Here is a 12,560-nt window from a genome sequence, read left to right as displayed (position 1 = left end):
TTTAGATTAAGCTTATTTAACAGCACTTGGATTGAAATGCCAGCTGTCTTTTACATGTCCGCCTGTTTCAATGCTGTTTTAACCAGCCCTCGTGCACTTGGCCTCGCTGTTTCCCCCCAGGGGAATCCCTGCCGCCATCATAAGGGCTGTCTCATTACTGCAATAGTGAAGTTTGTTAGATGAGACCTTGGTGGGGCAAGGGATCGAGTGAACTTCAGCAACAACACGCCTCAAAAAAAAAAAAAAAAAAAAACCCAAAAAAACCAAAACACTGCTCTCTTTTCAAACCTGAAAAGTGGTGGACAGATCGTCTTATAATCCACCGCAATAAAATACCTAAAATGTGTTTTTTACCGGACTGGGCAACTGTGTGTGAGCTTACAAAGCTCAGTAGAGGGCTTTTAGTCTGAAACAACGGATACAGGAAGTGGAGGCATGTGACAGCACCCAGGCAAGTCTTCCTATCTCTTTGCACCCGACAAGAGGGAGAGAGAAATAAGGAGGACAGGGAGAGGAAAGAGAAAGATTATACAGTTGAAACAAACATTTGCAATGTAATTCAAAGCCCCACAATGTCATTTAAACCATTTGTTTATAATGGAGGCACGTACATTGGCACCACGCAGGCACTGATGCAGGCAGGCACTGATGCAGGCAGGCGTTGATGCACGCAGGCGCTTCAGGACTCTGAGCACTGTTCAATTCCTCAACATGTCATGCAGCATTTTGGCAGTACTACATTAAATTAAAGCTGTATTGAGACCACAGAAAGCCACAGTAGATCACACGTACACTAAGGCCTTATTACGTTCCTCTGCTAGCCTTCTAGTTAGAAAGCTAAAAGCTAAATAACTAGCAGCAACATGTCCCTGACTCTAAAGCAAAGCTTTCAGTCAGCCAAGGCACATTTATAGATTATGTTATACTGCAAAGTTTAACAGTGTGCACAGCACACTGAATATGCCTTCTGCATTTGGGTAACGTAGGTGTGGTGTCCTTCAGATTGGTCAGCCAATGATAAAAATGAATGAATTAAACACTTCATGACAAATGGACCAATAGAAATGTAAAGTAAAGACACTCTTCCCACAATGCTTTCAGTACTGGGACACAATGTCTTCTGGCAGTTCAACGTGTGTATAGGAGAATGCCAACAGACAATTTTTATATGTTCACTGACGGGAAGCGAGAGCCACGTTCTCTGGAACTCCCGGTCACAGATGGCTGTGGCAGCTCTAGGACTATAGGGCCAGCTCCACTGAGAAACACCCACAGATAAAGCTTCAGCAATTCAAATATACAAAAAAGTCTCACATAAAACAACCCTGTCTCAGTAGATCTCAGTGTTCTCAGTGTTCAGGAAGACAAGTGTTCAGGCTTTTTTCTGTTCTGGCATCAAAGTGGTAGAACGAACTTCCCCTGAGTGTCAGAACGGCAGAGTCGCTCGCTGTCTTCAAACGCAGACCAAAGACCCTCTTCTTCTGAGAATACTTGGGCGAATAGCAGAGCAGTCACTTTATTGACTTGTGTTTAGTAGTGTCTAAACTTATAGGTATCTTTGAATTATTAGTCTATTCAAACTAGCTGAGGTTATTCTTGGGTAAATGGCAAAGCACTCTTGTAAGTCGCTCTGGATAAGAGCGTCTGCTAAATGCCTTAAATGTAATGTTAAATGTAAATGTTCTGCTGTACAGCAAGGGGTGTGTCTGTATAAATGGAGCTGGGCTTGAATAAAGCTGTGGTTAATTAGAGAAGGAAACAGCTGAAGCTTGTAAACAGAAGAGTTTTCAGAGTGAACGCTTTGATTGAATCCTCTACCAAATGACTCTGAACTAATCAAATAAAGACTAGCTTTCCCCTTGCACTCTGATGGGACCGGACGCCTGCCTGAGTGGGTTTGGCCACACCACTGTGTGTGAGAGGGCATTAACATATGCTTTGTTTACCACAGACTCAGCATCCTTGAAGAGAGTGCTGAGGAATAGGCATGCTTAGAGCTGATGCGAAAAAACAGAGAGAGAGAGCGAGAGAGGCAAGTGACCTGTAGGCTATTGTGATCTACACTCACTTAAAGCCTCTCAGCCTGTCCTGTAAACACAGAACGCTCCAGCCAGACTGAGGCTCTCCAGACTTGAACTTAGCGTCAAGGTATGTCTTTTCCAGCTTCACAATGACATAAACCTGATGAGATACATATAAATATACTGTAACGTATACATATACTGTACAAGCCCAATGGTACTCCCTGGACTTGGCCTTTTATGGAATTACAGACTGTGTGTGTCGTTTACAGGGGCTCTTAGGTAAGCTGGTGTTCCTGGCTTTGGTTCCTATTCAAAAGAACCCTCCTTTCGCTGAGCCCCGATTCGCCTGCCAGATGATTGTTCGTGCTCTGAAACCGGCCTAAGCAAGCCCGCACCACATCTCGGCTTGTTAATGTAATCAAAGGCAGGAATGGGCTGATAATGAAAAGTGGAATAAGATGGAACAAGAGGCTTAGCACAGAGGTGCTATTCAGACCGGCAGAGGCAAGGGGAGGCCGAATCAAGCCGCTGTCCTTTCAGCAGCCAGACGCGCAGACGCAATCACGTATTCATGGCATTTCCCATTCAGCGAATAATCTTAATCAGGACATTGTATCGTGGGAATCAAAGGAGCGATGATTGAACTTCCATCAAAGAAGGGGCTTTCAGGGATTCATATGGAGATGCAGAGTGGAAAAAGCCCACGGATCCGGCTACTGTATGCCAGGCTTCATCTAAAGGCGTCGGCCGCCCACCTACACGGCCCGCCTGTGAAACTGTTACCATGGAGAGCTCCAGACTGAGAAGGGCGTAACCTTTAAAGGAAATAAACTTATCTCCATTCCAGATCACTATCGGAGCTCTTAAAGGTGAGCAAGGCGCCGGTGCCGGTGGAGCCTACTCTAAAGAAACTGACCTGAGAGCGGCTTCAGTGCGGCCAAGGCTTGCGTTCAAGGTGTGTGCAGCTGATCTTTGATCAGAAGCTGAAAGCAACACCGATCTGTGAAGTGTGGACAGCCCGGTGTCACATTAAAAGCTCTCTCCGCACTCTTGTGCACGCTGTCCGTGCAGTAGGTGTTGGATAATGGAAGCCAGATGCTGCAGCTGCCTCCTGCACATCAAAAGCGCTGAGGAGAGCAAACACAAGAGGACAGACAGAAGGAAAAGCTTAAACAATGAGAGGGAGGTGGGGAGAGGGGAGAGAGGAGGGTGGACGGTAGAACGGTGAGGGTGCTGCTCCATCACTGTCGGCAACGATCCGGAAAGGGAATATGTAAGCAGCACCATCTGTGACTGCACCTCTACTATCCTTTTAGAGACTATTAGCAGAGCCACTAAAGGCCAGGCTCTCTGGCCCTCAGACACACATAGCCCAAAATGAGAACTACCCTGGGGCTAGGTTTAAAACAAGCAGTATCAGGTACGGTACTTTAGAGTAGGTTATCTGTAGGGTTGCGGTATGAGATTTTCACAGTATGACAAACGTATCAGAAAATATTGAGATTTTATAGTATAGTTGTATACTGTATTTCTTTATTGTATAGCTGTATACTGTGTTTCTTACGTATAAATACATAAATAAATAAATGAGCTTTCGCCTCAAGCTGCATGTAAGGTAGAACTTTTGTTTCCAGCTAATTAATATTTTATTATGGATTAATCTGCTGATTAGTTTCACCATTAATCAGTCAATTGTTTTTTAAAACTCTAAAAATGGTAAATTTGGCGGGATTCTTCTGCATTTTGAATTGGTTGAACTTAGTTTTTGCCAATACTGGTACTGTAGGCAAATGTACACAGTATGATTACATACAATACATACAATTTTCATAGCATGGTATAACTAACCGACATACCTCTGCAACCCTAGTTATCTGTAGTCTCTTTAATGTGACAAGTGTGATCGTCTAATACCAGAAGGTTTGTAATAAATGATGCATGAATTGCATGAAATTGACCTACCTCAGGTAGTGCGTGCATGGTATAACGTAGCAGGCAACATCACTGCCCCCGTCAGCAGACTGTTCAGTATCAAGTGACCACGCTTTTCAGAATTCAAGCAAGTTGGCAAAGATTTTCACACAAAACTAAGGTTATGAGCAAGTCTCCTAATGCTACACTGACCGCACTTCAACAGAATTCAATTAAGTTCTACAAATGTAGATCTTAATACAGTGCTTCAGCTCTTAGACAGGGTACATAAAACCACATTGCTTTGTACTTTGTACTGTTTCACTAATTCTCTACACCCAGGTTTGACTCCACGCTTTATTCTGTTTTCTATTCTATTAAAAAAAAAATACAAATTGTTTTTCTCTAATGTAGTGTACACAGTTAAAGCCCAAGGACCATGTTTTTAATTCATTTGTCCCTGTGAAACTGTACTGGAACATGGGGGACAAAAACATACTGCACAGTGTACAGTGTTGTAGAGCACTGGATTGTTTACCATACTGCAGTGTTGAAAAAGCACTGAACTTTCTATACATTGTGCAACACTACCTGGCACCTCTCCACCACTGATATTTTTCTTTTTAGCCCCAAAGCATCAGCAACTGCCACACTCCCTCAGGTCTAAACCTGCCTGCTTCATCTCCAATCATCACACCTCACAACACACGGCCCAGAATACTGGTAATTGTGTTGCGATGTGATGGCAAGATACTTGATTTGAGGTGTTTTGTGTTTGTGCTTCCATGTCTGCACACGTGTGTGTGTGTGTGTGTGTGTGTGTACATGCAGTGAGAGGGTGTGATATCACATCTGAGTCTGAGAGATATTACACTTTATCATTATACTGAAGAGTAACACACTGATTACAACTCAGTACAAACTCTACAGGGAAGTGGGATATATATAAACCAGGGACAGATCCAGGGCACTACACCTACTACTCCTAGCATGAGGTCACTCCAGCCTGCAAAGTCTAGCATTCCCTCTCAGCTCGCTCCAACCAACGTCATGCTGTGTCCACATCTGCCCGCCTTATCACGGGTGGCGTCGTCTCTGTAGGCAGATCTGCCCACGTTTCTGTTCCTTAACTTCTTGTGCCTGACGCTTTAGTTTAGCAGGGCTGTATCCCAAACCACACACTACACCTTTACTATAAAGTGGTCACCTAGTCACCATTAGAATTGCATTTGTTAGTAAAGTTGCCTCAGTAGAGTAGTGTGCTGTTTTTTCACACCGCATTCACACTAACGCTGCCACTCAGTCTGTCCTTCTGCCACTTGCATACCCTGTATTGGGAAACGGGATGCATAGACTAATTTGACTACAGACTTAGAGAAGGAGTTCTTCAGAGTTAGTAGCTTTAGTAAAAACAACGAGTCTATAAAGAACCTATTAACCTCAAGTCAAAGATGTATTTGAACGCATAAAATGATTCTTGGCCCAGTTAAATGCTTCCATACAGCTCCAAAAGGGTTACAAGTCAAAGAACCCTTTTCCAGTACTATATAGAACCGTGTCATGCTGGGGGTGTACTGCTATTACAGATCAGATATCCGGTTCTATGACGTGTTTCCTATCCTGCTATCTTTTCCTCTTCTCTCCCGCTTGCCTCGTAGTTCACAAAACGACATTAATACTGCACGTTGACTTCAAAACAACTCCGTATCCAACATGGCCAGTGTCAAAGGCTTACATTTACAGCCTTACAAGGCAACCGTGACTACATTTCTCTAATGGGTACTGAGTCGTATTTTGCACCTTTTAAATGCGGTGGGAGAAAAAGTTGGCAGTGAAGAGCAGCAATTACGCTCAATCGCTCCAGATTAAGTGTAATTATGTAATATTTCACTTTTGATAATACACTAAAGAGTAGTGGAGATAAAGGGCTATATCATACGGAATAATCTGGAAGCATTTAAAGTTGCTCTTTTTCACATAGACCTGTTCTGTTTAGAGAGTTATAGCTTTGGCCACAGACCCAACTCTGTTTAGGAGTGGTCTTCAGATCTCTATCTGTGTAATAACACTGTGTTTTGCAATACAGTCAAAGCAGTCCATAATTCATGCGATTGTCATGGTGCGGTATGACGTAAAAGTGTCGTTTACGAACCTTAAAGAATCTATTAAGACATAAAAAGTGGTGCCCAAAATAGATATAGGTTCAGTGTGTGTGTGTGTGTGTGTGTGTGTGTGTGTGTGTGTGTGTGAGAATGTGTGTGCGTTCATGGGTCTGTAGCTCAACAGCAGAATGAGAGATATTTGGCAGGCTTTTCAGTTCTCCATCTGTTTGCAGGATGTAAAACATCCTAATGGGCCTCATCCACCACCTGGGGCTATACCTTCCCTCTGCAGAGCAGCAGTACACCACACACACAAACACACACACCAGACTCTGTACTGTCTCAGCAGCTAAACATCTCTAGGGTTACAAGTTTGTCACAAACATTAATAAAAAGGCATGCCACACATGCATTCACAGTACTCACAACACACACAGCAGTGGTCGTTACTAAAAGCATGTCAGAGGTGAGATCCCAGAAAGCCACTCACACGCCATACACAAACACATGACAAATGCAAGCAGCACTGGCAAATGCTTGCACCACATACAGTGCAGAGTTCACACTGGCGTTTTTTGGTTTGCTCTGTTTTTGCATTTAAACCTAGAAATGAGTGGTTCCTTAGGGTTTTAATAGTAATGATAACAGTTATACATACAACTTAAACAGGGTAGGATGATACAGTAAATATCACAAAAGACATTCTTACAATACACAATATTTAACCAGATCCTCATGACCACTGACAATTTGCATCAGTAGCGACAGATTAGAAGATTAGAATCATGATAATTTTTTGTCAGTGCTTAAAGAATACTGATCAACTGCACATTATGTGTGAGTGTAATTAGTGCAGATTCTGAATACAGATCATTGTACTCAGTATAGAAAAAGTATTTGAATAGCAGTTATTTCTAAATGTTGCTACTGATGCATTTTGCCTGCATTTCAAAATATCACAAATAATACTGCGTATCGTGAAATTGCCTGGAAATACTGTGATACAACATTTTTACTATATCGGCCAGCCCTACTACAGATTACTGAAAACTACTATTCAAATACTCTCCCATACTGAGTACAGTGATCTTTACCCAAAATCTAATAACTAATAACGCCACTCAAATGTATCTTTTCGAACGACGACAAGCGCGACGCCATGGGGCAGCTCAGCATACATGCGGGAGAACATTAACTGTCAAATGAACAGCATACAGTATATACAGATTTACAGTATAACTGTATGAGTACTGTGTTCAGTACAGAATACTTAGTCCAGGAGTTCTTTAACCATTTTGCAGTTAGAGACTCCTTCCTGCGTGTAGAACTTTTTAGACACCCCCCCAACCATTTGTATTTAGTTTATAAATACAATCCAACCGATCAAGTATTATGCTTGTTAGACCAGTGAGTGCCATTTATTTATTTGATAGGGGCAGGAGCTGTTCTCCAGTGATGTGTGGCTTTTAGCAATCCACTGAGCCGCTAACAGGAATCAGACTCACTATTCATTATAATATCCTCTTGCTGATCATTACAGTGCTTTGTAACCATGGTCTTGTTTGCTAGGTCCTTGAAACATGTTAGACTGTAAAAGAAGTGGGAACAGTGGCAGTCTCACTTTTTATCTTTTACAGTGACCAGTGAAAGCAAACAAGTGGCATATCAAATACTAAGAACTTCTGAAAATAAAGTTTCAAAGACGTTTTGCTAAAACTGTTACGCTGATAATATATTTCGTAATAAAAAGACAAGAAGAAAGCAATGCAAAGTAGAAGCTTTGTCACTAGTGAATAATACAACATTTGGAAACCATTTTATTAGGGTTCATTTTCCACTACAACTAACACTGAGCCCACCATTAGGCCCAAACTGTGTGTGTAAAAGGTACATTGTACAATGCACAAGCGGTACAATGTAAGAGGGGCTCTATACCAAACTATAGGCAGGAACAATTGAGTGATTCTCTGTATGCACACATGCACACACACACTCTTAAACCAGACTAAACATCTGTTCTCCAGAAGTGGATCTGCACTACTGTTCACAGACACCACTGGGTAGCTTTAAATCAGCACCATTTTCAGACCTCTTAACCACTTAGCCATCTGTAAAACAAGCCATGGTTTTTAACCAGTCAAGGATCCATTGAAACCAAATGGACACATTTGGTCCCTGTTTGTGTGTAGGATTGGGCAGGTTTTCGTATAGTACAGTATAGTCCAGCCTTTATTACTCTCCATTGTCATCCGCTTATCACCAGACTGCAGGGCATCATCCTGGCATCCATGCGGCCAGCAGCCAGCAGCTGCATGGTCACCCTCAGAGCTTCTTGCCACTGGCCACTAATACAGCCATGGCCATTGGCCAGAGACTCACAGTGGCTGCTAGAATGTGGTAAATAATGCGAAGATTTGGTCACGGAAAAGGAAAACACATTGTACATGCTGGACGGTATGAGGAGAGATGTGTCCTTAAGACTGGCCTGTCTGTTAGGGTCCAGTCAGCTCTGAGGAAAGAGGAACAAAAACAAGCAATATGGTGTCCGTCCAGACTTTCTCAAAAAATGGCAAACCAGCGCTTGCTGTCCTTAATCAAATACTGTCCAGTAATAATGGGATCACGGTCAGAGATAAAGTCAGAGGACCCCCACAGTGCCAGTGACATATAATGAAAATGGCAACCTGCATAAACCTGTGCACTGATGAGCCACTTAAATGTCATTCGTGTGGAATGAGCATAAATACAAACAAGCAGCATCTTTATTTGTTGGACAAGTCCTATATATTTTTATTACTATGGACTGAAATCATAAATTTGAGCCTCAGCAAACATACAGTAGGGTTTCAAAGTCTGACACTACACTAAAAAGCAGGGGTATTATTCACATTTAAACCTGGAAAGGTTTAACAGTTTTAGATTTCTAAATTTTGTATTCAAATTCATGCAAATGTGTTACAATGGCCATGACTTTTTCCAAAAGGGTCAGATGTTTGAATCTGAAATGACTCTCAGGTGGATCTGATCTACTCATTATAGGCTTCATCGCAGACTTGTGAAGGCCATACTAACACAAGTGCACATAGCCATTAAATAAAAATGGAGGACACACCACCAATTACTTTTCACTAAAACGGTAAACCTAATATCAACTGTAAGTCACTAACGGTCTCAGGTTTTGGGACCTCACTGTCACCTTGAATAACCCTTAGTCAAAAACATTGGACAAATACATAAATAAAACCACATAAAACAGTGAACTAAACCGGACACTATGACCTCTTTACCACTGCAGGGCCCAAGGGTTCTGAGTCCAGATGGTAATGTATGGTTAACTAACTGTATCAGGGGCCACAGAACCATTCTGTGGGCGGGCTTAAGAATGTTGGGAACCGCAAATTGGCTCCACATTTGTGTCACCTTCATGCCGCAAGATCCAGGGTCAGGAAAGAAAGTGGCAGTGACTGTATCGTGGTCTATGGGGCTAATGTAGCTTACAGAGCTATAGCTAACCGATAGCATAGTGCTAACTGCATGCTGAAGTCATCACACACTCATGTCAAACCTCATTGAGTTAGTGTGAAACAGACCGACTGAAGGTTCAAATCTGTACTTTTAACATTGACTTTGTTTCAATAAGCTATAAATGTCCCCTGCATTAAACATATGTGACTCCTTGCCCTCATTCATTTCTATCCATTTCTATCATTCTGTGTAATTCTGTGCACTTTTTTTATCCATGTTTGCTATTCTCACCTTTGTGCTTTTTTCCTGGTGTGTGACTTCCCCTCTGAGACTAAAAGAATGATCCATAATCTCTGAATGACAAATAATCAAATTATATCATGAATTTGTTACTGCTTACATTAACTATGCCAAAGGGTTAACCATGTTATGACTACGTAAAGGCAACGTCAGCTTGTGCTGGATTCCCTGACATACACCTCATTTCACCTAACCCTCCGCCCCCCTCTCGCCCCCCAAAACCTCTAATCCCTATTCCCGGTCTCACTGCAATTATCAACTCCAATAAAAACTCATTCTTTCAGTAACCTTTACATCCCTCACCCGTCAAGCACTGACAGGGCACTGCCGGACTGCTTATACTGCTTATCTCCTCAGAACAACAGGCCGCACAGAATGATTGTGCTGAGATGGAAGAGTTAGCCACAACGAGCATGCTGGATATCTTTTTGCAGGCACCAGAGACAGTGCGAGAGAGCGACCAAGCAAAAGAGAGAGAGAGAGAGAGAGAGAGAGAGAGAACGAGAGAGAGGCCAAGTCAGACTAAGTCGGATTAGCTGAGGCGCAGGGTCTAGCATAGCCCATGCTGTCTGATGAGTAGTGACGGTTCACCTTGAGAAAGACACAGGCTGAGCTGAGCTGAGAAAACTTTTCGCAAAGCCTCGCATCTGACATGTAGAGATACAGTAGAGCAGGTATGCTGGAGGCTGAATGAGCCTAGAGCCTAATTTTTCTCTCAAGTAACCTGAATGTTTTAAAGCTATAATTTACATATGCACAATGCTTTAGTGCACGTCTGTTTATTTCTCTATTCATAACAGTACATAACCGTGTCAGGAAGCACACAAGTCAGTCCATACCTGACATGGTTTAAGCCGTTTGTAATGACTTAGATACAGCTTGCACAATGCTAACGGCTGTACATTAACCTCTGTTACTCGTTAACTACATGAGCCTCATACCTAAATAACCTCTGGACATCAACCACATCCTAGCTGATCGTCTACTTTTGGCGTTAGGGAGAAAATGGTCCCCAAGTTCACACTCTCTTATTACCTCTTATTTCTTCTCCTGCTCGAGTCTGCAGCTTCCTGCCACAGTGCACAGTGTGTGTTGTGGCAGCAGCGCCGTGTATGGCACTGCTCCTCAGCTCTCTCAGCAGCCAGCCAAATTAAAACAATTAAAAAGTTAATTGCCCGTTAGGCGGAGCCTGCCAGGAGGACGCCTGCTCTCTGATTCGCTGAATTAATCATGCAGCTTGTCCTCTGCAGCAGAGCAGTCAGAGGCCCCGCCCTCCTCCGGAACAGTGTCGCGATCAGGATGGAGGACAAATGTCCGTGTGGGTAGGTGTTGGAACCGGTGCCCAGTGAGATGCAGATTAGACCTGGCAGCAGGCATAAGGAAGGGACAGGGCCACTCGGACACACACACACACACACACGCCATATGGAGCCGGGGGCTGACTGCTCCATTTAACAGCAGTCAGCCCTGTGCGAGCACGTACACACACACACACACACAGGGCCCCATTCACTATAATTTGTGCCCAGCAATGCTGGCCGTGGGCTCAACCCCGCTGTGTGCCCTGAAACAAACTCCACTAACATTCCATCACACAGCGACCTCACCACGGCCAGCAAAACAACACAGCATCTCATCACATCGCCCATTCATGTCCAATGATGCGCAACAACCACCATCAACCTTCTGCTCTGAGCCAATCACAAAGCAGGAGACAGAGAAACAGAAAACAACAGAGAGAAGCAGAAAAAGAGAGAAATGAATTACCTCAGGAGTCCAAATCCCTTCTTCTTTGTCTTCTTATCCGGCTCTTCAGCAGGATCCTCCGCTTTCTTCTTCTCCTTGTCCTTCCCTTTGCTTTTCAACTTGTCCTTCTTCTTCCCTTTAGCCTTCTTTTTCTTGTCCTTCTTGCTCTCGTCGCCCTCCCCGAGGCCCTGGCGGGAGGAGCCGCTGGCTGGGGTGTCCCGTCCTGAGCTCACCTCTGAGCCCTCTTCTAATTCAGACAGAGATTGAGAGAGTGAAGGGGGTGATGAATTATTATATATGTATAGTGATATAGTGATATTTATAGTATATATGAAGAGTAGATGATGAATATTAAATATTTAAATTTAGTACTAATAAAAATAGGATTTACAACTGTACAGTAAGCCTTCAGTTTATAAGGCTTCAAACCCTTAAGTCTAGTGGTGAGAGAGAGGTGTCAGAATTCAGAGCAGGTTTGAATACTATCAGCCTGCAGTTAAGCCCTGCTGCACAGCATTGATGCAGAGCATTGGTTGAAAATCAGATAACTTCATTGATGGACACGGATGAACAGAAAAGAAAGGGAAAGCAGTGAACCTTTTAGGGAATTTTTGGGAGTCTTTCAGCCTGTTCCCTTTCCTTTGGTTTATCTTTTTTTCTGTATAATTTCAAGAGTAACTTACAAAAAAAAAAAAAAAAAAAAAAAAACCTCAAAAGCTCACTGACAATCTGTTATTAAGCTTAACAGTGAAATAGTGTGCGAAAGAAATGGGGAACAACGTGGGCATTCAGTGTAAAAATCTGTACGCCAGATATATCACCTAGAGCCCAAAAGATAATGCTGAGCCATAATTTAATCAAGCAAACCAACTAAAAGCTGAAAATGTGTGAGCTGATCAATTACAGCCTCCCAAAGTGTTCACTCTATGAGCTTCAGGAGGTGGCAGTGCTGCAGTGATGGGAGCGGGTGTATGATTAGCAGAGTGTCGGTCAGTAAAACTGCCCTGACAGG

At 43.0% G+C, this 12,560-nt stretch overlaps 1 protein-coding gene across 6 annotated transcripts in view; it reads right to left on the bottom strand.

The window, feature by feature from the left end:
• The window catches only part of pard3bb (par-3 family cell polarity regulator beta b), a 297,029-nt gene that overhangs the window by 84,766 nt on the left and 199,703 nt on the right, over positions 1–12,560 (bottom strand). For all 6 annotated transcript variants that reach the window (XM_072685655.1, XM_072685657.1, XM_072685659.1 and 3 more), the window contains one exon: positions 11,570–11,795. In XM_072685655.1, coding sequence (XP_072541756.1) covers positions 11,570–11,795 — 226 coding nt within the window. The remainder of the gene's footprint in view (positions 1–11,569; positions 11,796–12,560) is intronic.

The sequence above is a fragment of the Salminus brasiliensis genome, chromosome 8, assembly GCF_030463535.1.
Source record: "Salminus brasiliensis chromosome 8, fSalBra1.hap2, whole genome shotgun sequence".
Classification (NCBI taxonomy): domain Eukaryota; kingdom Metazoa; phylum Chordata; class Actinopteri; order Characiformes; family Bryconidae; genus Salminus; species Salminus brasiliensis.
Note: the sequence above shows the minus strand (reverse complement) of the source record. Positions and strands in the feature narration are given on the sequence as shown.